This window comes from Accipiter gentilis, chromosome 10 (assembly GCF_929443795.1).
Source record: "Accipiter gentilis chromosome 10, bAccGen1.1, whole genome shotgun sequence".
Lineage (NCBI taxonomy): Eukaryota > Metazoa > Chordata > Aves > Accipitriformes > Accipitridae > Astur > Astur gentilis.
In genome coordinates this window covers 18,195,405-18,219,865 of record NC_064889.1, presented here as the reverse complement: position 1 = coordinate 18,219,865, position 24,461 = coordinate 18,195,405, and the positions used below count along the sequence as shown (strand labels likewise).

Below are 24,461 nucleotides of genomic sequence, written 5' to 3'. Positions count from 1 at the left end.
CTGCAAAAGCGCGTAGGGCTGATATTGGCAGAGGCAGCAATTGTTCAGCAATTGATTCAACCCCTGATGTGTTAGCATTAAGGAGTACCTGTGATACAGTCACTAAATGCCAAAGATGAGGGATTTAGCAGTTTCTTAGTTTTTTTAGTATATCTGAGCTTTGTTTGTCTCCTGCCCTCTCACCGCTTGCATGAAACTGCCATTGATTAGATTGACTTAATCCTATGCAGGCCCTTGGTGTGTTCCTTCTTTGCTAGATCTTTATTTTTTTAATTAGTGAAAAAGCAAACACACACTATTCATAATTGGGGTTCTTCCAAGTGAGGATCCACAGCTTGGAGGAGTCCTCCCTTGAAAGATGATGTTGATAATCCAAACCCTGTTTGTGCTTCTCTGTCTCTGCTAGAAAGACATCAGCTTTTAATAGATTGAGAAATTCCTTAGAGGTGTTTGTTATTTTGCAATTACTTTGTAATTGATTTTCTAAAAAAAAAATTCATAACTTGTTAAAGATCTCTTCCTCCCTTCTCTCCTGCTGCCCCACTCCCCGTTTCCTTTTTTATTTTTGCCACTGCCCAGTGTTTACAATCATAGGACATGGTGTGTGGGGGGGGTGCTTAGGAAGACGACTCGTCTACAGAGACAGAAAAAAACATGTGTCCTAATGATTTGTAAATGTGGATTTACACTCAGATCCTCCTGGAGGCTGAGTCTAATTCTTACAATGACTTTTTCTCCAAATGTAGTCGAGGCAGTTAAATTATTTGCCTATGTTTCCCCATTTGTAAAATAGAGGCTATTTTAGAATAGCTTCTGTGGACCAAATGCTGTCAGTTAATTTACAAATGATTCTGTGGGGGAAATTTCCATATATAGCAAATGTGAGAGAAACTCTAATTCAGAATGGAAGGAGGAAAACTAAGAGTTGCCCTTCTGCAAAACAAGTCTGACACTTTCCATCTACCTGTGAAATGCACACTCAGCGCTGAAAATCTCTGCCTCTCTCCATCAGGGCCTGCAGCTGGGAACTCAAGAGCTGGAAGAGACAGGAAGCAAGTTTTGTCTTGGTTTGCTCATTCTGCACCTCAAATCCCTGCCCTGCAGTGAGAAGGTGATGGCTCAGGCAACACTCCTGCTAGATTTGGAAGAAGAGATAACAGACCGGGCACAAAGGTCAGTGATAGTAGTATTCAGAGGGTTCTCCTGTGGGAATCAAGTTGGTGGGGATATGTTTTTGGTTTAAATCTGAAGAAATGGACTCTCCTTATGGCTGAGATTTGCATCTTGGGAACTGGAGTGTATTGAGAGTGATTGGACATGAAGATACAATTGACTCCCAGAGAAATTACTGAAACAGTGGTTCCATGCCCGGCAGCCATCCATGTGGATAAAATGGTGAAATAAAAGAACCTGATTTCTATTTTCCAGGGAATTTCCATTTTCCTATGAAAACTGATTACTGGAGCATAGGGATGGTACTGCCCCAGAAAAATGCATCAGCAGGAAACATTTTTCTGCTTACTGGAGTGTCAAGTGGTGCTCTGTCCACCTTGGATCCTCCATGGAGAAGATCTCTTACAAGGAAGACATTGTCTAAGAGCTGCAGGGTAGGAAACAAATATTGCAGATCAGAAAAGGACTTTGATAGCATGATTTAGAAACTGTAGGCCTGATTCTGCAAGGATACTCCCAGAAATTCCTCATTTCCTCACTAAATTGAGTCCTGCAGACATTTAGGGCGTAGATTCATAATTTTTTGGTGCATAGGAAGAAGTCATGATCCCACTGATTATTTAGGAGGTGTTTTTCCAAATTGCAGAATTAATTTATTTGCTTCCTACATTCAATGGGATGTATTTAAGTGAAGTTGCCCCATTATAAATATATGGGGAGTCTGACCTGGATAAGTGTCAGAGTATGGGACTCTTCAGCTTGAATTTGTGATGAAGCAGAAACATATATATTCTTTCTAGGCCACTGTCACTTGTTAGTGCTATATGCAATCACATATGCTTGCAATAATGTTTTTCCAAGACAAATGGAGAAAGAAAACTTAGTGATATGATATGATTTGAAGCTCCCTAAAGAGCTCTCTCAGCTTCATCCACGAAAAGCAAGTTTTTCAGTTGCAGAAATGCCCCCATAATTTATAGCAGGCTTCCAGGCTTCCCCCTGCAGGAATACTTAGCCGACATTACCACCACCTGTTCCTCATGCCAAAAACCATTCTTACAAGCTTGTTCGCAGTTTTTAATGTTTATAAGGGATAATGAAAAAAGAGAGCTAAAAGGTAGAGACATTCCTTTGGATTAGCTGTGCTCACTTATACATGTAAATATATAAATGAAGCAATTAAGGCGTATGCTAAACACTGTCCATGTTGTGGACAACAAATCATTGGCATATCATTAGACAGAACTACTGAAGCCTGGCTAGGTGGATGGTTTTGAGATATAAATTAAACTCTCACTTTTTAACTGGAGCTTGAAGGGCCTTTGCATGAAAATAACTTCTCTTATGGGAAGAAAAAACATGGAACCCTGACTAGCCTCAGACACTGAAAAAAGCCATCTGGTCACAGCAACTCAGTAAGCATTTTCCCTGATCTTTGTAGACTTCTGTTACTTTTTCCTTCAGTTGGTTTTGTATCAATGGGCATTCATTCCATTTTCCCCAATATTGTGTGGCAGTTGATCAGTACCAAAATAATAGTAAGAATCTCTCTAATTACCAATATTTTTAAAGAAGTTAACAACAGAAAAAATTGCCTTACTTCGTAAAAGTCCCATATTGTTACAAATGTGTACATGGTATCTGAAAGCAAAGCCTTCTATCCCTTCAAGTTTGCTTAGCATTAGTGAGTACCTCTATGGCATCCAGAGATGTAATGTCACTGCTAAAAGGCAATGTGACAATTACTGTTCATTTTCACTCCACTGGGCATAATTGCAGGCTTGTAGAATTTTAGTAGCTTAGGTGCAATTTGTTACCATTTGCAGATCAGGTAAACAGCTGAATTGTTTAATCCTACCTAGATGCACCATATTGCAGGAGCTTGTTGCAGAAGGTTGGGGAAGGGAGATGCAGGGACCAAATGTTTGCTAGCATAAATGAAATAATTCATGGAAAATGATTGTGCAGTATATTGACCCTGATTCAAGAAATTAATACTTCGCTTCTGGGTTTCAGTGAGTCTATCCAAGGGAATTGTGTGATCTGATTTTAGTGGGAATAGGGGCCCTACTGGAACCAATGGAAGAATGCAGAATACAGAGAGCACACTGATATGGGCAGGAGGGCAGCTATTTCTTCACCTCTCTCTCAACTCACAGACTTTGGAAAAAAAAAAAAATTATTCTTTATGGAAACATTTCTCTGGAGGAAGCAGAGGGATACCACTTGGTCTAATCTTACTCTGTAAAGATTAAGTCTAATCTAGGTCTTTAGGTAGCACAAGGAGGTCACCAAAGCCTTGCAGCTTAGTTGTGGTATATCATTACATCAATGGAAATTATACTCTGCTGCTTCCTAGACTAGACCCATCTTTATGAGTTTAAGGAGAGTGAAATGTTTGTAGTTTAAAACTGGCTCTGTTGTCTTCTGTGGTTACCACAAAAATGCACAGCATCCTTGAATGCTTTCTATACTATTGGTTTCTGAAAGTGTGAGTAGCTGTGAATGAAAATACCCAAATTTTTGTGTACCTTTGCTAAAGCAGAGTCTGACTTGGGGATCCTTCAGGTGCAACACAGGAAAAGCCTGGGCAGTTACCTTGTGCAATTTTTTTTCTTACATGCTTTACGTTGTGAACAGTGGTGGCTTTAAACAGGTGGCAGGCAATCGGTATTCCAGAAGTCTGCACTACCCTCGTCCCAGGAAATGATATGCGTGATAGATATGTAAGTGGGAAGCAATAGCTCTGACTGTAGCTAATGTTTCCTGACAAAGGAAAGTGTGTCCCAAAGACTGTTTTGCTGACATGTCTAGAAAAAGGTACAAATATGGGTGATTCTTATCAGAACAGTATTCACCAATATCAAAAGAAAAGAATTAGTATTGTTCAACCTTGGTGAAAATGCAAGCTTTATTTAGTTGTTAGGGTTTTGTTTTGTGGAAAGCAAGCTGAAATTAAGCTGTGAGCACTGTGGTGTATTGCACAGTGCTTATGTTAAATATGTCTGTCTCGATCTAAAGTGTTTCCTAAATACGTGTTTCTGAGTGCCCATCCCTGTAGCACTCCAGGTGACAGGTCAAGCCATGGAACAAAAAGTTAATCCAGCACTGGACATAACTGACTCCCAGATGAAATGTCTCATTACAAAGGTACATAGATCAAAAGCTGTGGAGCCAGAGGTCTCTTCTGTTGTGAAATCCCTGCAGTTCATGTCCTGCATTTGTCACTCTCTGCCCTGGTATCTGGTGCGTGTGGCATTGACTTGGCATCTCAGAATCTTCCTCCGACAGCAAACGTTTTCACCTGTCAAGGTCTATAACTGTATGTGTCTTTTAATTTTCCTCTTCAGGCTGTCTCTGCTCTGGGTATTCTGCAGCCTTATACTTTCACCACTGCTGTGAAGGGGATGAAGGAGCAGGCTGGACCCTGCCTGCTTCCCTGGAATAAACTATTTGCTGTGCACTTTATATAGCTCTGTCAGAATCAGTGGTTAGCAAATTGGAGCAAGGTAATAGCTGTCAGGGAAGTGACTGGTCTAATGGAGGCATCCTGTGTGAATGGGGGATTTCTTGCACCAGATCAGGTCCATTGTGTTCAGTGTACTGTCTCCAATGAGTCAAAGAAAGGTCGAAGAAACCTTTAACAGACCTAACTAAATAGAGTTTGGTACACAGGCGAGAATTTCTTCCTGTCTACAGTCTATCTTTCCCCTAAAGTGTGAACTATAAACAGTCATTTACAAGCATGAGTGGGGTAACTGTTAGAATAAATTTGCAGCAGAGGCAGAATAGCAAAGTAGCTGTATCTGAGAATAAGCAAGGGGGAGGGGGGCTGAACTTCCATCTGTGGGGCTATACTGCTAGGACAGTAGCATATATCTCCTAAAACCAGGAAATCCTTGGACATCGTGAAGTTGGCCTAACAGCTCTTTGTCACTGGTACTCAGCATGTCTATATGGCAGCTGTCTTGTGAACATGCCAAAAGGTGGAGAAAATATAAGATGCAATACACACATAAGATACGTTAGAGCTACAATGTATGATGGCGAGGAAGAGGGGTTAAATTGCTCCAGGTATTAGCTGGTCTCTTAATTAGCAACCTGTGCTCCTGGGACACTTCATATTCACTCTTACACTTATTCAGGCATTATCACTCTCACATTGCACAAGAACTACTTAAGGACTTCGTTGTTTGTGGCTTTTCTTTTCACAAGTGATATTTAGGTGTTTTTCTGCATCAAATAGCCTTTTTTCCACCAACATTGAGTAGGGTTGGTCTTATGGACCACTCTGCCAAGGTCAAAGGCCACCTTCAAAAAACAAAGCAATGTGTCAGATGCTCATACAGGCACTTTATTCTGCCCTCTCTCAAACTTGGCCTCACGAGCACGCTATTGCCATGCCCCAGGAAGAATAACTAATTTTGTGTTTCCAGCCTCCTACTGTGCCTTGCAGTCAATTCTGGTATTCAGAAGCTCTCTGCTGGGAAAATGAAATGCCAGCTTGTACTTTGGACATCATGTTTTTTGATAATAAGTTTCATGCCTCATTTGCTGTAAAAGCAATTAGGTTTTAAGTCAACGCTGTCCAGGTAGCTTCACATTTGTCATGACCACAAAGAGGATGGGAAGTGACTATTCACTTAAAGCAGGTTTGAGCAAGAGAGAAAGCAAGAACAACCCCCCACTATAGGTATCCTCCCCTTCTTCCTCATGGTTTGAACGGATGGCACATTCCTTCATTTTCTTTTTCTCTGCCCTTCAGGTTGTGCTAGAAAATGTTTTGCATACACTGCAGCAATTGTAGCCATTTGTTCATGAGATACGTCTTGTATGTTGAGACAGGCTTTTGCGAAGTCATCATGTGTTTTCTGCTGACTCAGATATTATTAATCTCCTCTATTTCTTCATTATTTCTTACCTTTCTTTAGCAGAGCCAAATCTCTCTCCATCCCAGATGTTAAATATTTCTAGCTTTGCTATTAATCAAAAGGTCTATTAATCTGCTATTAATCAAAATCTGGTCCTTTGTCCAGATGTAATCTTTTCATCTTCCATACACTGAGCAGAGTTAGGTTGGTCAGCGTATGGATGGCAAATCCAAAAATTTATAAGAAGGATTTGCGGATCGTTTGGAACTGTGCTGGCTCTTCTTCTATACCACATTGATGCACCATCATGATCCTGGAGAGTATTGAACTGTTGGATTTCCCATCTTTTCACTATAATGCACCTTCCCCTGATTATGGCTGCACAAGCAGTTCCACTCATCTTTTAAGCTATGTGGCCAAAATGTGATTCAGATCAAACTAAAGTGAATTTGGGGAGATGAAGCAGATGAGAAAGAGGAAAGTCCAAACAACAAAACAGTGCAGATGGAGCAAAGTATGCTTGCTTCATTTGGGGCATCTTTAGTGCATCTTTGCATAGCAGAAATGTAGCATTATACTTGTGTGCAGTGATGGGAAATGGTTCCCTTGCCTGGTGGTTTGGGTCTTTCTATACTTACAGGTGAATGTGGGTGTCATTCCTTGATGTTATATTTGGTTTGATTATACAAACTGGAACAAATTTCAACGGAAGGGTTTGAGTGCAAAACAGTGCTTCACCCTGCAAAATACCCCATCACCTAACAGTTAGAGTGTACCAGCAGTTGTAGCATCCAGTCCCCTGAGGCAGACTGGACAGTTAGACTCTGGAGAGTCCTCTGACATATGGATGAAGATGAAAGTCCTTTTTCATACTTCAGTGAATCTAACCCCATGGGGAAAAAATCAGCAGGAATTATTTGCACATTTTGATTTAGATTTCTATTTGATTGGAGCTTAATTTTTCTTTAAGTAAAGATGTGGTGCGTTTTTAACCTTGATCATCTGTAGACATTAAATACCTTGTGGCAGCTTTCAGAAGAGGAGGTCGTTTATTGATTCTACTTTTTAGCTTAGTCACAGATTTTATTGCTGGCAAAGGAATTTGAAATTTCCACTGCTTTATGAGCATCTCTGGATGTGGTATTTCTGTATTTGGATGCTGGAGAGAAAAGTGCTGTGGAAATGCATTTACCTAAGCTAAACTACCACGTTGCTTTGGTGGTGCAGAACGTGGGGCAAACGGAGTTTCTAATATATTTCCTATAACACTTGCGAGAGCACAGTCTAACATTAACGCAATGTGACAGGTACGAGTAGCTGAAGCTAGGCTTTGGCTTTGGAGTGGTGTCACATTGCTGTAACCATTTAGGATCAGTTCAGGAAATGCCTTAACTCCTGACTGTTTTGTAACAGTCTCCAGTGATCTTTCACACTGATGTTGCAAAAGAGTGGTCTCTTCTTGTCCTCCTAGGGTCTGACCTAAAGAATTGCTGCCTCTGCTTTTAAGAGGAAAAAAAAACCCTCAGATTTTGAGTTTGGATCTATTATAGGCTTTAGATTTTATTGTCACTATATGCCTTGATAACCATGTTTTCTAAATAAGAACGTGAACCTTCTTCTTCCATCTACCCCTTCATCCTTCTTATCCCGCACTCTTCAGCGTCTCTCCTTTGTTATTGCAAAAATACAAGCCCAGTGAATTCTTTGGAGGTTCAGCCAAGCAATACAGCCTATAATAAATATATTTGGTATTCTGAAGGCTTTCATGTAGCTGTTCACAGGTGACCCGCTGTAATTCAGCAACTTTTCATTAACACTTTCTGGAGCTGTCCCTATTTTTCTCCTATTGGTTTTTATTATTATGAAATACCTTGGGAGCTGCACAGCTTCTGTTGATTGTTATCAAATGCCAGCCCCAGCTATGCCAGGCTGGGTACAGTTATTCATGCTTATTTAGGAGGTAATTAATTTATCATTTAATAGCTAATAATAGCAATTTAAATAGCAGCAGAAAGGAAGGAGAGGAAAAGAGCAAATGGAAGAGAAAGAGAGCATAGAAGGAACTTCAAACATGCACAAAAGCACTGCTTGCTATTGTATCTGTCTGAGGCTATTCAAATTACCATACACGTACAGATCTGACTGGACTACAGATAATGAACTTGTATATATCCAGCAGAACAAATGGGCTCTGCATTGCCCTTTCTGCGAGGCATATTGCTATATTACTGTCTGGTATTAGACATTTTCGTATTGATTAGGAGCATCTGTATTTCTGTGCTGCAGTTCTTCTCCCTTAAGATCTAACTTGAAATATGAAAGCCACCGGGCCCTTCACATGCTGGGATAGAAAAATAAAGCTGATTGCTCTCAGGGGTTCAGAAGCAATCCCCATTTATGAAGTGTCCCCCAAAGGAATGCATTATGAGGGACATACATGTTCCTCTGAGGTGGCCTTTATATAGACCAGGATAGTGCTGACACTGGAACAAAACATATGTTTTTTTTCTAAGAGGGTACAAAGGATGATGGGAGGATCAGTCCGTTTGGACTATTGGTCATCTTGAATGCAGGCAGAGGTGGTGTTTCAGACTGAACATCTCACAGGTCTAGTGCTGAAGAGGCAGGTTCAGAGGACTATATATAGCCTTCTAGAGACTATATATGTACTGCAACAGTAGCTGAAACACCAGTTGCATTAGATTTGGGGCTCTGGCACAACAGCAGGAGGAGACAATTTTGTCAGTGTAAACCTACTGATGATTTCTGTCCTTTGCTTTCAGCTGTTTGACAATATTAAGAGGGTATGGATGAACAAGGCATAACTGCAGCGGGAGTGCTTGTGTCTTCGGACTGGTGGGAACCATGGATAAAGGATAAGGTTATTTCAAGGACCTTGGTAATTTAGTGTTTCTTTGTGGATCTTTTCCAAATGGTGTTCCCAGAGTCCCAAGAGAACTTGAGACTTCTGAAAACCAGAGAACAGACAGTTCTTTCATACTGTTACATGCTACAGTACCTTCCTTCAGGCAGGAGAAGCAATGGAGTGAGCGGGTAGGATGGTAGTTAGGCAAAGTGCACTTCCAATCCTTTAGAAGAAAGCACATTTTTGTGGAAGTAGTGTATTTTGGCTCTGATGAGTTGTTCTCTTTATTGCAGTTGTCACTTGAGGTGACCTCTAATTAATCTGTCCACAGCTCCCAACAGAGCCTCTTGAGGAACACACTCATGTAGGTGAAAATTAGACTGGTTGAAGGTCAAAACAGGCTTTGCTCTCCTGTGTGTTGGGGAGTTAATCAGGGAGCATAGATCACAGGAACAAGAGACTTTTTGATCTGGATTATCTGGAACAAACGCTTCACCATGTGGAGGTCTCGCTTCTTGGATCCAACATAGGGGCCCAGATGTCCAAGTATCACAGAATTTAGAAGCAAACTGAAATAAATGCCAGTGGTCTCTGAGACTGTATAGAGCAGAATGTCTCCCTACTCATCAGTAGCATCAGAGCTTCACAATCCTGCATAGTAATGGTGGTGACAGTAGTGTATACGTTGCCACTGTCGTGGGCAAAATACAGGGCTAGAAGGAGCTGAATTTCCTGTAAAAACCACCAGTGGGATCCAGTTTTTCACCAGATCAGAAGTTTGTACCTGTATAAGTTATTCAGAAAATAAGAGCTAAGGAGAGCCAAATGGTTTTGATATAATGATGCTCCTAGGCACATGGTGTGCCCATCATTGCATCCTTTCTATGCAAAGGGAACATAAGAGCAGAGATTTCTGCTTTCGAGGCAAATAGCATATTGCAAATCCTTTTGGTCTGGTGCCCAGTCTGCAAATGAGAGTCTGACCAGGCCTCTTGTACTGTGGTGACAGTGTACAATTGCTATCTAGGAGCACATAAAAAAATTTAGCAAGACAAATGAGAGATTAAATAGTTAAAGGGATAGGGAAGGTAGAGAAATTCATAATTAAAGCTGTTGAGTTGCAGTAAAAGGAGTGCATAGCCTGGAAGGAAAGTGGGTGGGCGAGCAAAGTGTCTTATTTGGAGGTGAAAGTTGGCACTTGAACAGCATTTTAAGGTACTCCAAAGCCACCTCCACTGACATGTCAGCTCTATTGTATATTCTGTCAGAGGCTCTGGCTGTTCAGTATCGTGGCTGTGACTCACACACAGACCTTGCCTCTTGCTGCTATGCTAGATATTGTAAAGAGAGACATGGCAGAGGTATTGTGTGAGACATGAGATAAATATGTGCAGGTTCTTGTTTCAGGGCCCAGCACCACACACATGTACCAGTGTGGATGAGTGCTTACTCATAGAGGTACAAATGTGAAAGCCAGTCCTTCTAGCCTCTGATAATTCATTGTACTCTCAGAAACAATATGGATTTATTAGGATGTATACATTAAATGTGATGTTGGCAAAAAGAACTTGTGAGAATTAGGCTAGAGCTGAGACTAGAAGGATGTGAGGGGGAAGATCCGCATAAAATTAATACTTAGCCTTTTATTTTTTGTCTGCAGACCAGAAATGTACTCAAGCTTAAAATCCCAGATCCAATTCCCATGAATGTGGGGAAAGTTCACTTTCAAGTACAAGATGAAGACCCATCCCTTTTTGGCCCTGGCCAGTCTGTAGCACTTAATAATGCAACCCAGATAAGGGGTCTTCTCTGGGAGAAGTCCAGGACAGAGCACTGCCACTTTTTCATCACTCTCACAGTGCAATGTGAGAGGTGTGGGACTGATTCCGGCCTGGAACAGTGCAGATGGACCTGTGATGTTCTGGAAGGACTCAGTGTGCACATGGAGGTGGGGGTATTGGTAGAGAAGTTGGAAAGGTTGCTGAGATGCATTGCCAGAACTCTATGGAAAATTGTAACTCTGAAAGGGTTGGATTGGGATACAATGGTCAAAACAAACAGAAACCCATACCTGTTTCTTGTGAACTTTCATTTGCCAAGGAAAGATTATGGCTTCCTTCTGCCCTCATGTCTGTGGGGAGATGCTGAGGGTTCAGGCAGCTGCTGTCTGGACCATGAGTGCTGAGTGAAGCCAACATGCCAGCACAAGGGTTGCTTTTGGAGCAGGAGGGAGTGTAAGAGGAAAGAAGAAAAAGCATCTATTTGGGAATGGTCTCTCTATATTCTCCCCTGCTCCATCTCCCATTCCTAGTTCTATTTGTTCCTGTTAAAACTCGTGGTTTTTAAATGAAGGAAAAGTTAATTCCTGGAAGGTCGAATTTCATATTTAAAGTAACAGTAACATGCTTTATGATTAGACTTTCAAATATATCCCTAACCATTTAAAAATACATAATCAGCACCTTTATCTATGGCACATTATTCACCATTTAAACTATAATGGCTTCCTTTTAAGTGTTAACAGTTACTTACTACCTTAAATCCCTATTTCAACATGAGTTAGAGTTTGAGGATTTGGACTTCGAAGGCAGAATAAGTAATGGAAGCAGCTGAATGCCAGAAAAAGATTCTGCTATCAGGCCAGTATCATCAGAAATTAAGAATAAGGGGAAGAATAGAAAGCATCTCTTCTCTATCTATTTCTCTGTCTAATCTGTTTGTTCTGTCTAGCCTACCCAACAAGTTTTTACATCACACTCTACTTCAGAATTGTTTCTGAAGGTGCCATTTTATAGCATCCTCCAAAAAGCACTGACATCTCATTAGAAGATAAAAGTCCAATGCAATTCAAAGAGAAAGCAAACACCCATTTCAAATAATAAAGCAGTGTTTCATCTTCCATTGAACTGCAGGGGGCAGCCAAGAATTTGGGTAAAGTATTGCTACCTGGATTTATCTTGTCAGGTTTTCCCTAATATTAATACTTTTTTTTCGTTTTAGCACACAACTTGTGTTTTCATATATGAATAACTGAATCACAAGAAGAGAGGATCCACTGTAGTACATTAATATAGCCAACTGTCATTTCTAACAGTGCTCAGTATTGGAGATTTCATAGAGGGATGCAAGAAATTGCCATTGTGGACAATTACAGAATACCCCTACCATCTGGGGGAATGTCTTTCTATCTTCACACAGTGATTTATTTATGCCTGGAAACATGAGAATTTGTAGCCTTTCTGAATAATTATAATAACAATAATCCTATCTAATGAAATGTTCCAGTGCTCTCATTTTCTATATAAGCGCCTAATGCTTTTTGAATCTTACGTTGCTCCTGGCTGCACCCTGCTATCTCATGAGTTTTACAGATAGCTGTGTGTTGTGCAGAAAGAGAAAGTATTTTCTTTCATCAGCTGGTCTTTCACCTTTGCAAATGTACCTTTGTCCTCTGCTGTAAGAGAGAATAATTGGGAGTGCCCAAATTGACAGTTATTTTGTAAACAACTATCACCTCCCTTCTCGTGCATCTGGTCATGAAAAATGCTCATTTTTTTTAGTCTTCCTATGCCTCTAACTACTTTTACCACCTTCTTTGGAACCCTGCTTATTTATGTTGCATCTTTCAAGTTATAGAAAGACAAGAATTCAAGATGGTTTTGCTAGGGCAAGTGTAGCATTTGTTAAAGTAACAGTTTTGCAATATTTTCAGTGTTGTCCATGTGCCTTGTCATTGAGGTTTAGTATTTTCAAGAAGGATGGTAGGTTCCTGGATTATTCAGCTCTATCCTCAGCTGCTTTGATGAACTGTATTGGAGAAACCATTTTATCTTTAAGCAATTATCTTGGAAGATTACTGGCCACAAATGGGATTGGTGAAGGAAACGAGAGTCTCTCATGTGAAAGTGCATGCCCATAAGAAATCATGTCATTGTTTTAGACCTTTTAGATTTCAGTGTTATGTGTCTGGCCTGAAGACAGTGCTTATTCTTACCTAAATAACCCAGAAAGGACCAAGTAGAAAAGACAAAAAAATTGATGAGGATGTGATGCTGGCAATTTGTGCATGGACAGATCAGGGAACAAAAGATGGAGCATCCCTGTAACAGGTGTATATGGAAGGGTAAGGGTAGGCCAAGACTTAAGCCCTCTCCCTGCCTTCCCCTGCAGCTCATGGAAGTGATTCTCAATACCACAAAAAACCTGATGCCTTAGTTTCAGGAGCTCAGGATTTAAAAAAGGGTTGGGTGGAAATATAAATAATGGATTAGGCTGAAAAATTGATTTAGGCGCTTTGACAATGTCTCTGAGGTATCTTTGCCCCTTTCAAGGAGGAGCAGATTGGAGACATGAGATGCAGAAACACGGCTTTTGTTCACTTTTCTCTCTTGCTTTTTAAAATCATACCCAAGGTCTTATTGTGCAAATGTACTGTTCAGGATCAAAGACTCATCTCTGAGCAGAGAAAGTCCCTGGAGAGCAAGGCCTGAAGGCTAAGCCCACTGTGCTGCTGCTGCTGGCTGTATACTAGTCTGTTTAGGAAATCTAGTCATGCATGACCCAGCACCAGGTGATACAGCAAAGTAGGGAGCAGCGTATTCCGCGTCCTTGCATAACTTTTGATCTTTGTTCTCTTTGCCAGCTCAGGTCCCTCAGGTGGCCATGGTCCATCAGGAGTTTGTCCTCAGCAGTGTCAGATGTCTGTAAGGCTCTTCTGAAATGCAACATCTACTAATTCCTTAAATTTCTCAGAAATTGAATACTCTGGCATAGGGGCTAGAATTTATCTGAGAAGAGATAATGCATAGGATCACTTGAGGTCTCTGCCCTTTTCAAAGTATTTTTCTTCATATCTCATTTCTGGCATTTCCGTTCACTTACAGAGTAACTTTAGGTAACCAGCTACTGGGAAAGAAGCAATAGAAAGACGTTCAGTGAATCTTCAGAGATGATTTCCCCTGTAGGTATGACAGGAACAGCCATGAAAACAGCATACCTGTTTGCATAGAGAGGTCTTCTGCCTTGTGGTGCTTTCCTGCCTTTACTGCATCCCTTGTGGGATGCTGGGTTTGTGTGCTAAGGTGGCTGCTGTTAACACAGCTTAAACACCTCACAAACAGCAGTGCCCCTGGTCCATCATTAAAAATGTCCTTGACACACTGGCATCAGAAGGAAAGTTTGTGATGTTAACTGCTGGCAGCACTGTTTTACCATGGATGTTACACAGCAAAGCCCCTATACATTCTGTTTTAATTTTTGGGAAGGGGGCTCATTTGGTTTTGTTGTTTCGGTGTTTTTGTCTTTAAATGTTTCCCAGAAGAGCATACAAGATCTGTGAGGGTAGGTCTGTTAGCCCAGGAAGGTAGCCTTTCCCATTCCTGCAGTTTCTTGTTTTTTGTTTTTTTTGTTTGTTTTTATTTATTTATTTATTTATTTTTTTAATTTGAACAGCAAATAATGGTGGGGACTCCATTCTAAGATTTTTTTAAAACGCTGAAAGAGTAATTATTACCTGAATAGGTAGAAGGGCAACAGACCAAATTTCCTTTCTTTTAACAAGACTGTTGCAGGTGGAGGGAGACAGAGAAGTCTGTCTATCCTCTAAACAAGACCTTCCCTTCCACACCAGGAAAATAATATTGGAAGTGTATCAGGGAGCCTTGGACCTTCAGGAGTAGTGAAACCCAGATCCCTGCTGTGTCCCCCTCACCAGAGATTTATCTTCTCAGAGTTTGGGCCTGGACTTTTCTCTGGTCCTTCACCCAGTGGGTGACGTTCCTGTGCAGTTTGCAGCCTTGCTGTATTGTCCTCTCAGCTAGATCTGTGGCTGATGTAATCAGGCAGAGTTTTCAACTACTCGACAGCCTTTACACCTTCTGTGTGTCCAGCCTACCTCCATCTCCTCTATAGTAGTAGAACAAGTATGCCTGGAGAATTTCCCTACTTGTTCGCATCTTGTTTTTTTTAGAAATTGCCTGTGTTCTGTAATGGTTCAGAAAATAAAGACATGGAGGTATATGCCCTTGTTTAGTCCCTGCTGATGGGTCAGAAGTGCAGATTAATAGGATAGGAAATGTGCTTCTACTCTGCAGTCAGTAAAGGAAATTCACTGGAACTAAATTAATCATGAAACAGACACAAAGAAGAGAATAGATTATCAGGGAATTAACTTATTAATTAGATTCATACCAAAGTTCAGAAGAGGGTTTCCTTCAAGATAACAACCGAGTTCAAAGATCAGCAAGGGTTGGTCTTGAGGGGCAGACCATTTTATATCTGAACTCTATCAGGTTTTATTTTAGCCCAACATTTGCCTGGTTATAACAGTATATCACAAAAGCTGCTGGAAGGAGTTCAGCCGCTGGCAACGTCTAACCACAAAGTGCCCATAGACAGAAGCTATTATCTGCCCCTCACATCGCTAAGCTCTGGTTCCTGGTGTTACCATAAGTGTGGGAGCCCTCTCTGTTGTGCCACCTTGCTATATTTAGAGCTCAACTCCAAGTCCTTGTGTGAATAGCAGCAGCTTGTTGAAGAGTGTTTTTTCCAGCATGGAGGTAACTTACTGCATGTTTCTAAGGAGATGGAGTTTGGCTGCAGTCTCCTCGCCATTCTAATGGGACGCTTCTTTACATGATCCCCTCTTAGGCTGGGCTGCAGCTTGGACCCAGGGTTAATTTAGGATCCATGCAGCAGTGTTCTTGTTAAAGCAAGATTTATGCTGTCTGTCTCGTTCATTGCACTTTACCACAGTCTTGCTTCCTGTGCAAGTGAAATGTCTCCCTTCATGTTGCCAAGTATGGATACTCTGATGAAGGAAACATAGGAGAAAAGAGAACTCACTTTGCAGTTACCCCTTATTCTGTGCTGCAGAAAGGCCCTGCCAGCTCCTTCAGACTCTGCATAGCCTTTGGAGTGAGACCTGCTGCTGCCCAGATGCCAGAAGGTCCCTATTACTGAGCTGTGTGTTGTAACACATGCCACATGCTGCACAATGGAGCTGGTGATCAGTGTGTTGAGACTGGTTTTTGTAACGTGTTCTTAATGGACTAGCAAACCAGAGATGAACACTAGTTGAAATGAGAGTGAATCCATGTGAGAAAGGCCCCCTGCTTTCTGACTTACCCTTTCCCATCTTCTGCTTTTGCTACCTCTCAGCGTGAATGCAATCAAATGGTACTCAGGAACATCTGAGCTGCCTATTTACCACTTAGGACTTTCTGGGTAGTGAAGTTTCCACATTTATTCAGAGTTAAGTGTTCTGCTGGGTCTCTTATTACTTTCTGTAAATAACAACTGTCCTCAAAATTCTTCAGGCTGATTACCGAGACTGACAATCTGTGTGTGTTGAGTTGCTGAGCCGTATTAATCCCTAATATACTCTGGCCTGTGGATGGAAAAGCTAATGCATTGAGGATGTCACAAGAAGTAAAAGCCAAAGGACTCACTCTTCTTGGACATGTGAAGTACTTCGGTTGTGACATGAATAAATCTTCCAGCAGCAACAGTGCATATATCTGCTGTGCATAAAGTGTTAGAGGAGTCTGCCTTGAATCCAAATTATAGAGATTTTATAGCACCAGAGCTAATTCATTTCTAGAAAAAACAAGGCACGCTTTATTTTTACCTACCTGTAGCTTGTCATGGTAAAGTTTATTCCACTTAATGTTGGAGTTGATGGGAGTCGGGGGAAACACACATACACACAAAGAAAAACTATACCAAAGTCCTTCAGGCCCACTGAATGGGATTCATCAACTTTATTAACCATCTAAAAGTTAAGAATCTGGCCACATCAGTTATCAAAAGCTTTCTTTACAGTCATTGAGAGCAATTCATCGCATCTATCTTAGATACCTTTCATAGGTTCCATTTTGATTTAGTAGCAGGATAACTAACTAAGGAAAGCTATCTCAGCAGAGGGCAGGGAAAAAAAGGAAAAGAAAGAAAAAAAGAAGAGAAGGCATAGTCTATGGCTTTAATCTGTTCTCCTTTCTATTTTAGAGTCCAAGCCTCTTCCTATCAGAGTGTGAAAGCTGGAAATGCATCTCCTCAAACCCTATTGAAAGATACCTACTAGCAGCCCTTGCAGATGGGAAAATGAAAGGAGATACCAGGTCCACAGATTATACAAAATCCAATCCAGAGTTTATGCTGTGATAATTCAGTCCTGTATAATCCACACCAGATTTATGAAATGTCAGCTTGTACTGTGGATGTGACCCAAGGCAACTGAAGATTTTACTGTGCTTTGGATCAAGACAGTTAAGAATGCAGAGTACACATTCAGTGACCAAAACATTTCTCCTTTGTGCTTTTAATAGAGCAAAATGCTTTGCTGCTTCTTTTGTTTCCTTCCTTCAGTCACAACAAAGGAATGTTGCAAGTGGCTCCAGAGAAACAAAGCCTAGAATAGAAAAGAGATTTAGAGAGATTAGATGAAATTGGTAAAAAAAAGTATTCCCAGAGCCATGTTCCCAGCTCAGCCTTGTGAAGGGAAGCCCTCTGCTCCTGATCCACTACGATTCACTGGGCAGCTCTGCCCAGAGTGGCCTCTCTCCTTCATCTATACTGTTACAAACTAATACCCAGTGATAAGAGCCGTGCCAAGCCTGGTGGCTGCTGATGTATTGTACACAGCTTTCATTAATCTATTTGTGCCTAACAGCTCATCGATGAAAGCTCATTCTAATTCCCTTCCTTCTCATCTTCTATGGACTTTTTGTGAGAAGGAGTGAGTTTGCAAGAAAGGAGTGACCTGTAATACTCCCTAGGTTTAGCTGTAGGATGAGCAAGTTTTATTCAAGCTTTACTTTAACACTGCACTGTTCAATCAGTGCACGTTGATATAGACTTGCACTTCCTCATCTTCCTGTCTTTTGACCTTACAGTGATTTGCTTTTAAATACTGTTGTCTCCAGCAGTGATTGATTTTCATGGTTTGGGTGCCATGTGTAATCTTACTATCACATTCCACTTCTGATATGCAATTATTCCTGCTATGGTTGGTGGAAAGTGATGAAAGTCATCCCGCACCATTCTAGCAGACCTGACCTCTTACAGTCCTGCTGCTCCTTTTCCTCTGCTCTGCCAGTTGGTATAGAAATTATTCCTCCTATATTATCATTGTGGGGAACAAACTTTTAGCTTCATTTGTGTTTGCATAAATTTGGGGAAGTTAAGGGTTGGCAGGGATCTCCACAGGTCATCTGTTTCCCCCAGTGAGGATCAGCTTTACCTGTATCGTTCCTGACATGTTACTCTAATTTTTTCTTAAAGAGCTCTAATAATGGAATTACCATACTCTCTCCAAATAATCTATTTCAGCTCCTACTACCCTCACATTTTCCAGGTATCTTGGAGCCCTGTTTTGCTACAAGAAGTCCTTGCCAGTTATTTTTTGCCCTATCCATCCTAGACATAGAGAACTGATGATTTGCTTTTCAATGTATCCTCTGGACCCTTCTCCATTGGGCCAAGTCCTAGTTGAATTGTTTTGCCCAAACTGGAAAGAGAACACTAGCAGAGATCTTAATAATGCTGGATCAAGAGAGAACACATTAATTTATATGGCTTGCCAGCTTACATTCTTTATCCCCACCCAGTATTGTATTTGCATTTTTGTAACAGAAAGGAATGAGTGGCTCATGTTCAGCTTGTAATCTTCAATAATGCAAATTGGATTTTTCCGGTAGAAATGCTACCTTGTCATTGCTCCTCATTTGTGTGCTTGTACCATTGATTATTCCTGTCTAATTGTAGTAACTTGTACTTGACCCTCCTGAATTGCAACTGTTTTCTTCAGGCTACATCTCCAGTTTGTCAAAATTATTTTGAATTTTAATACAATCTTTGTCTTACTTTGGTTTCATCTGCAAATTGAATTAACATAATTCCTATTTCATCTAAATCTTAAAGGAAAATATTGAATTGTACCAAATCCATGACTAAGTCCTGCAGAAGCTCATTCAACACATCTATCCATTTTGGCAGTGGAACACTGAGAACTGGTCTCTGAGCACAACATTCTAAACAGTTATATATTTACTGTGCTGTAGTTCATCTAGATCATGCTGCTTATTTTCTCTGAGAATTTGAAATAGTTTCAAAAAACTTTACTATATGACATCTTGTCCACTGGGTATTCCCCTTATACCTTCTCACAGAAGCAAATTAGAATGGGTCATCATGATTTGTTCCTGACAAAGCTGTGTTGACTGATACCCACTTCTTTACTCCTAGGTACTTCCAGATTGTTTCTTTTTTCTGAGGAATTAGACTTAAGCTGACAGGTCTATAGTTCTCTGTCTTCCCCTTTTTTCTATCTTCAAAAGATAGTTACTACATTGTGTCAGTTTTCTAGTTCATCACCAATTCTTCCTAAGTTCTAAAAAAATAATCGTTAACAGCTTTGAGATTGATTGAGTTGGTTCCTCAGAGCTGCAGGAAGAATATAGCAGTTTCAGCTCATTTGGAAAGATCTAAGCTATGTAACTTCTTTAACTTATTCCTTTTGTATTCAGTGCCTCCTTTACTCTTTTGTTAGTTCTTAACAATGTTAATTCATCACAGTTGACCTTTTTATGAAAATTGGTGCAAAATCACTCTTTGCAGCCTTATTGTCAATAGGTTTTCCTTCTCTGGAAAGTGGACTAACAATTTATGCTCTTTTACCACTAATACACTTAAAGAATGATATACTTTTCTGTGTGATATTTTTGCCAGTCTCATCTCACTTTGTGCCTTCATATTTCAAACTTTATTCCTAGCTGTTCTTTCTGTACTTCTTGCACTCGTTAATATTAACCAATGTATTATAATCCTTTTTTTTTAACTTCCTTTGTGCTTTTACCATACATTTGAAGTCAGTTAAGACCTTGTGGTATCACCAGGTTGGTCTCGGCTATCTTTCTTTGCAATGACATAGTTTGCGTTTATGTCATTTTTCTCAGGAATGTACTGTTCTTCTTAAGTCTGTTATTGAAAGAAAATTTTTAAGGATCCCCACCCATTCACCCGCCCATCTCCACTGAGTTCTCTGCTGTGGAAGATTTACATAAAGCCTTGTCCACTTGATCTTACTCTTTTGCTAAGCTTTGGTGGAGCTCTTCCATGGAAGCATCCTTCATGATTCTGGAATTTATGTTGTCTTTCTCTTCCAACAGTGCTTGCAAGGAAAATATGAATTTGTGCTTTAATGCTAGAGAACTGCATGTCTTGTGCTGGGTTGACAAGGTCTTCAAAAGTGAGAAAATCTGCTAGATATCAGGGTTCTTTGCCTTTGAAGGAAACAGAGTTCCTGTTCAGTCAGCTTTGCCTGGAAATCGTACTCAGAGTCAGGCAAAGTTACAAGATTAATAAAACCACATTATTCTGTTAAAGTGTACCTCAAACACAGATTGCAAATTTCATCATGTACTTGTCATTACAAAATGACAAGCAAAACCTTTGCTCATTTTATCTAAAGACTTTGGCTTTATCTCTCATTCTGCAAGTTCTGTTTCCCAAAGTCTCTTCATTCTTTGAAGATATTGACAGGAGGTTTTGGTCGATTGAAGGTATTAAAAGTAGATTGGAGGTAGACTCCAGCATATTGACACTCCTTTAGTCTGGCTGATGCTCTATAATAACCCAGAACTGGCCTCCTGAATCATATGATTATACCAGCTGGATGCCTGATGACTTTAAGCACATGAAGATTTACTTTCAGATCTCATGCTGGGTACCCTTGGTTTACCTTGTAGAATCTGGGGGAATCCAGTAAGTTCAATAGCCTTGACACTGGTCAGTGTCAGCAAGTTAGTTTTGGTGTGGTTTTTTTTTTCCTTGTGACTGAAGTGTAGGTAATTCTTTATTTCATTTGCTACTGGCCATTCAGTACCTCATGCTGGAGTGAGGGTTGCCAGCTATCCTGCTAAGCTTTTTATTACAATATCCTATTAGTTCCGTGCTGTAAACATTTGAAATTTTCCTCATATGATTTTATTGGTATCCTGTACTGTCAGAGCCTAAACATGACACATTCAAATTCCAGCAGCTTTACTGGCAGGCCCTCATGACTGATCTCATTGGTGATATAGGGTATCAGTATTGCCACAGTGCTTATTTACTTACTGTCCTTAATCATGATGCAAGCATCAGCAAATCTATTTCCCACTCTAATCAGTATTTCAGAGAAAGGGCATGAATGCCTTAACATACAAGTCTCTAATTCCCTTTCCTGTCCATTCTGAAAAAGCTGTAATACCTTCATATTCATATGCTACTCATGAACGATCCTCTTGCCTGCCTCCGAAGACCGTTAGCTAACTTCTTTCCTATCCAATAGTTGGTTTGTCCTCAGGAGGCTTCTTTGTCCTAGGAACTGGAAGACTGATGCCCCTCTGTGCTACTTCTGGTGAAAATGGGGCTCAGGTCTAGAGCACTGAGTGTTTGGCCACTCCGAATACTCTGAGAACAGCTGTAGCAAGAAGACTTCAACAGTGATGAGTCAGGGAGTATCCTGTGTCCGAAAAGCCTGTTTGCTCTCTCTAGTGAAGGCTTCTTAGACTCCCTGTAAGAATCGTCTCTTTTAGAACACTTTTCAGTCAAGAAGTTTAAACTTTAAAATTTCTTTTGCAAAGACTATAGGCTTACTGAGATAGAGCAGACAGTATCTCTGTGTGTACATATGGAGGTGGGTGTGTTTAGGTGTGGGAGTGTGCATGCCTCAGTGTTTTGGAGCGTATTATCATTTTTCCCTGGTGTTTATTATCTGAAGATTGAAATCTGTAGCTGCACTTTGTTGGGCCTGTGTCTCCTCTAATTACAGCAACTTCTAGCTTACACTGATTTATAGCTTGCTGAAAATTGCATATCCCATAGGACAGAAAGCATAATGTGCAAATTTACATGGCAGGACAGACACCAACGAAAAATGAAGACCAACCTTATCTGAGCTGGGGAAAGTATAGAGGAAGACAGAAGGAAGGTATGAGCTTAAAGAAATAAATAAACAAAAAGGAGAAATTGAAAGAAAAGAGGAAATATGGCACTATATGGTGACCATGCCTACATTCACTTTGCTCCAGAGTCTTTTGGTCTTCTGGACCAAAACTGTTCATAAGAGGGCTTAAAGGACAAACTGCTTGCTAAATAACATTCATGCATATGTTTATATATTGGATTCCAAATTCTTTAATAAGAACTCTTAATTAAAATCTCAAGTTTAATCTTGAAGAGCCTTGAGCAATTCATTGTGTTTTTGTATTTCTTGGTTCTAATCAAAGTTTTGGGAGCTAAGGCACTCAATAGCTTGGATCCTTGGTATTTACCAGTATTCACCAACCATACTTTTGATACCACATAGCAGCTGAGTGGCAGCCAAATCCTGAGAGGTGTGCAGTATCACCTGAGCATCTCTAGTTCTCCCAGACTGCCCATGCACAAAGTTGTCTTGATTTCACTCAAGGTATGAACTTAAACGCGAGTATGTGTCATGTTAAGCACAGCTTTATATAGGGCTCAGTTTGGCTTACATCAGTTGATGTCTTTAGTTAAAGTGGCTGTATTTAAAACCATACGCCTAATTTCTGATATAAATCCTAAAGCTTTTGGCTGCTTCACCTGCAGAATAAAAGGAGGACAAGTGTATTTAGTTCATGCCATGGGGGGGTGATTTCATTTAGGTGGAGTTTTGTGACCCAGGGACTTGTTCTTTCCAGTCATGTTTAACACTTGTTCAGTGGAGCTGCACCTCACCTGCATTGGTAGAAAGAAGAACGGGAGCTTCCACCATTTCTAAATGCCATTGTCTACCTGAAGAGGTGAAAACTGTTCTGTGAATACAGACTTAGACTGAGGTGGACATGAGGTGAAATAGGCTATTCCAGAGCCCACTGAATAGAATATGAGTCTTTCTATTGAATTTAGTGAGCTTGGATCAGACCCCAGGTGCACAATGTGTGAGAGACTGCAGTCTTGAGCAAGGAAATTTCAATACCTTCATATTTTTTCATCACAGTTGTATCTAATAATGTTTTGTATCTTTTTTGGAGCAAAAGGCACTCTGTCCTGCCTGCAATCTGGAGAATAATAATTCTTTCTGAGATGCAGAATGTTAAGAGGGAGAAGAAGATAACAGGAAGAAAAGACAAATAATTTTCTTGGGTTCTTTAGACCTTCAGGGAAGTAGTAGACACATTTATAAGTTCTATGTTTTAAGGCAAAGAATAGGAAAGACAGAGGGGAGAGAAGAAAGAAAAAAGAAAAGAACAAAAAAAAGAAAAGAACAATGTTTTTCATATGGATTTCTGTTTTCTCTCCCTTGTTGCTCTTCCTCTGCTCTTAATGAATTTCCTAAGGTCTGGTCATTCACTAAGGCTTAGATATGAAGTATTACACAAATTTAGAAGTGCTCTTCTTAAATTGCAAGCTCCATCAGATATGCTGGGAAGAGAGTTTTTTTTCATTTCACAACTGATGAATGAGATCCTCTCCTTTGCATATACTCCAAACTAATTTTGAGTCGGAATTTTTACATGAATCACAGAGAGCTCCACTGGGGCTTGGGACTGAGTGCAGGAATAGGAGAGGACTGCAGCTGGGAAGTGAGGCAGGACTGGAAAAAACAGGAGATAATACAGCTGAAGACTGAGTGCATTAGCAGAGTTATTTGACAGCCCTAGACTAGAATTTCGCTGTGTTCCAAGTTCACACTGGCCCATGTTGATAATGTTTAGGCATCATCCTGTCCCTGAAAGTACAAACTAGTCCTTTGATTCATGCTGAACCCTATGCTGTTTTAGGGCTGTGTTCCTAGTGAAGGAACAAAGAGCAGATCCAATAATGCTAAGAAACAAGGGTATGATTGCTGTATTGAATAACTGTGTATGTGGGAACCTGCCTTCTTTGCCCAGTACCTGTAATTTTGGAGGATCTGTATGAGAGCTTAAACTCTGAAGCAAAAGTTTTGGGAAAACCCTGGAGAATGTGACTTGGAAGTTCCTGGAGCATTTGTTTCTATTTTGTCTTGCTTTCTTTATCCCATGTCAACAGCTTCCAATTTCTAATGGTTTCTTCTTCTTTTATGCTTTTGGCCTCTTCTTTTCCCTCTATTCCAGCCACATTATATGAAGCCAACGCTTTCTAATCTGTGTTTGTAATACATACCAAAGAGGAGATTAGTTTTAAAATGAGAATACAAAATAGTACCTGGTTCCCTCAGATAAGCCCGAGACAAAGCCAGAACAGTGCTGATCTCTATAGAGTCCTGGTTATTGCATTGACTTCTGCTTGTGTTTTACCCCTGCATTAAAATATATTTCAGAAAATTGGCAGTAAAGATTACCTTGCGGGGTGTCATATTAAATCTCTGTCAATGGTGCCCAAATGCAATTTGCTCACTTTACAAATCAAGGGATATTTTTTTTCCCCCTCATGTAGGTACGTCTGGCACTAGGAGTACCATCTTAGATCTTTCAGTCAAACTGGCTACTTTTTTAGCTGCTATAGCAATAGAGAACATGGAAACAAAAACATCTAAGCAGAATTTTTTGTTCTTGTGAAGTAAC

General features: G+C 40.4%; 1 protein-coding gene across 1 annotated transcript in view; it reads left to right on the top strand.

Annotated features, from left to right (window-relative positions):
- Positions 1–24,461, top strand: part of AGBL1 (AGBL carboxypeptidase 1) — a 273,863-nt gene that overhangs the window by 183,995 nt on the left and 65,407 nt on the right. The window contains exon 22 of the mRNA XM_049812577.1: positions 1,013–1,173. Coding sequence (XP_049668534.1) covers positions 1,013–1,173 — 161 coding nt within the window. The remainder of the gene's footprint in view (positions 1–1,012; positions 1,174–24,461) is intronic.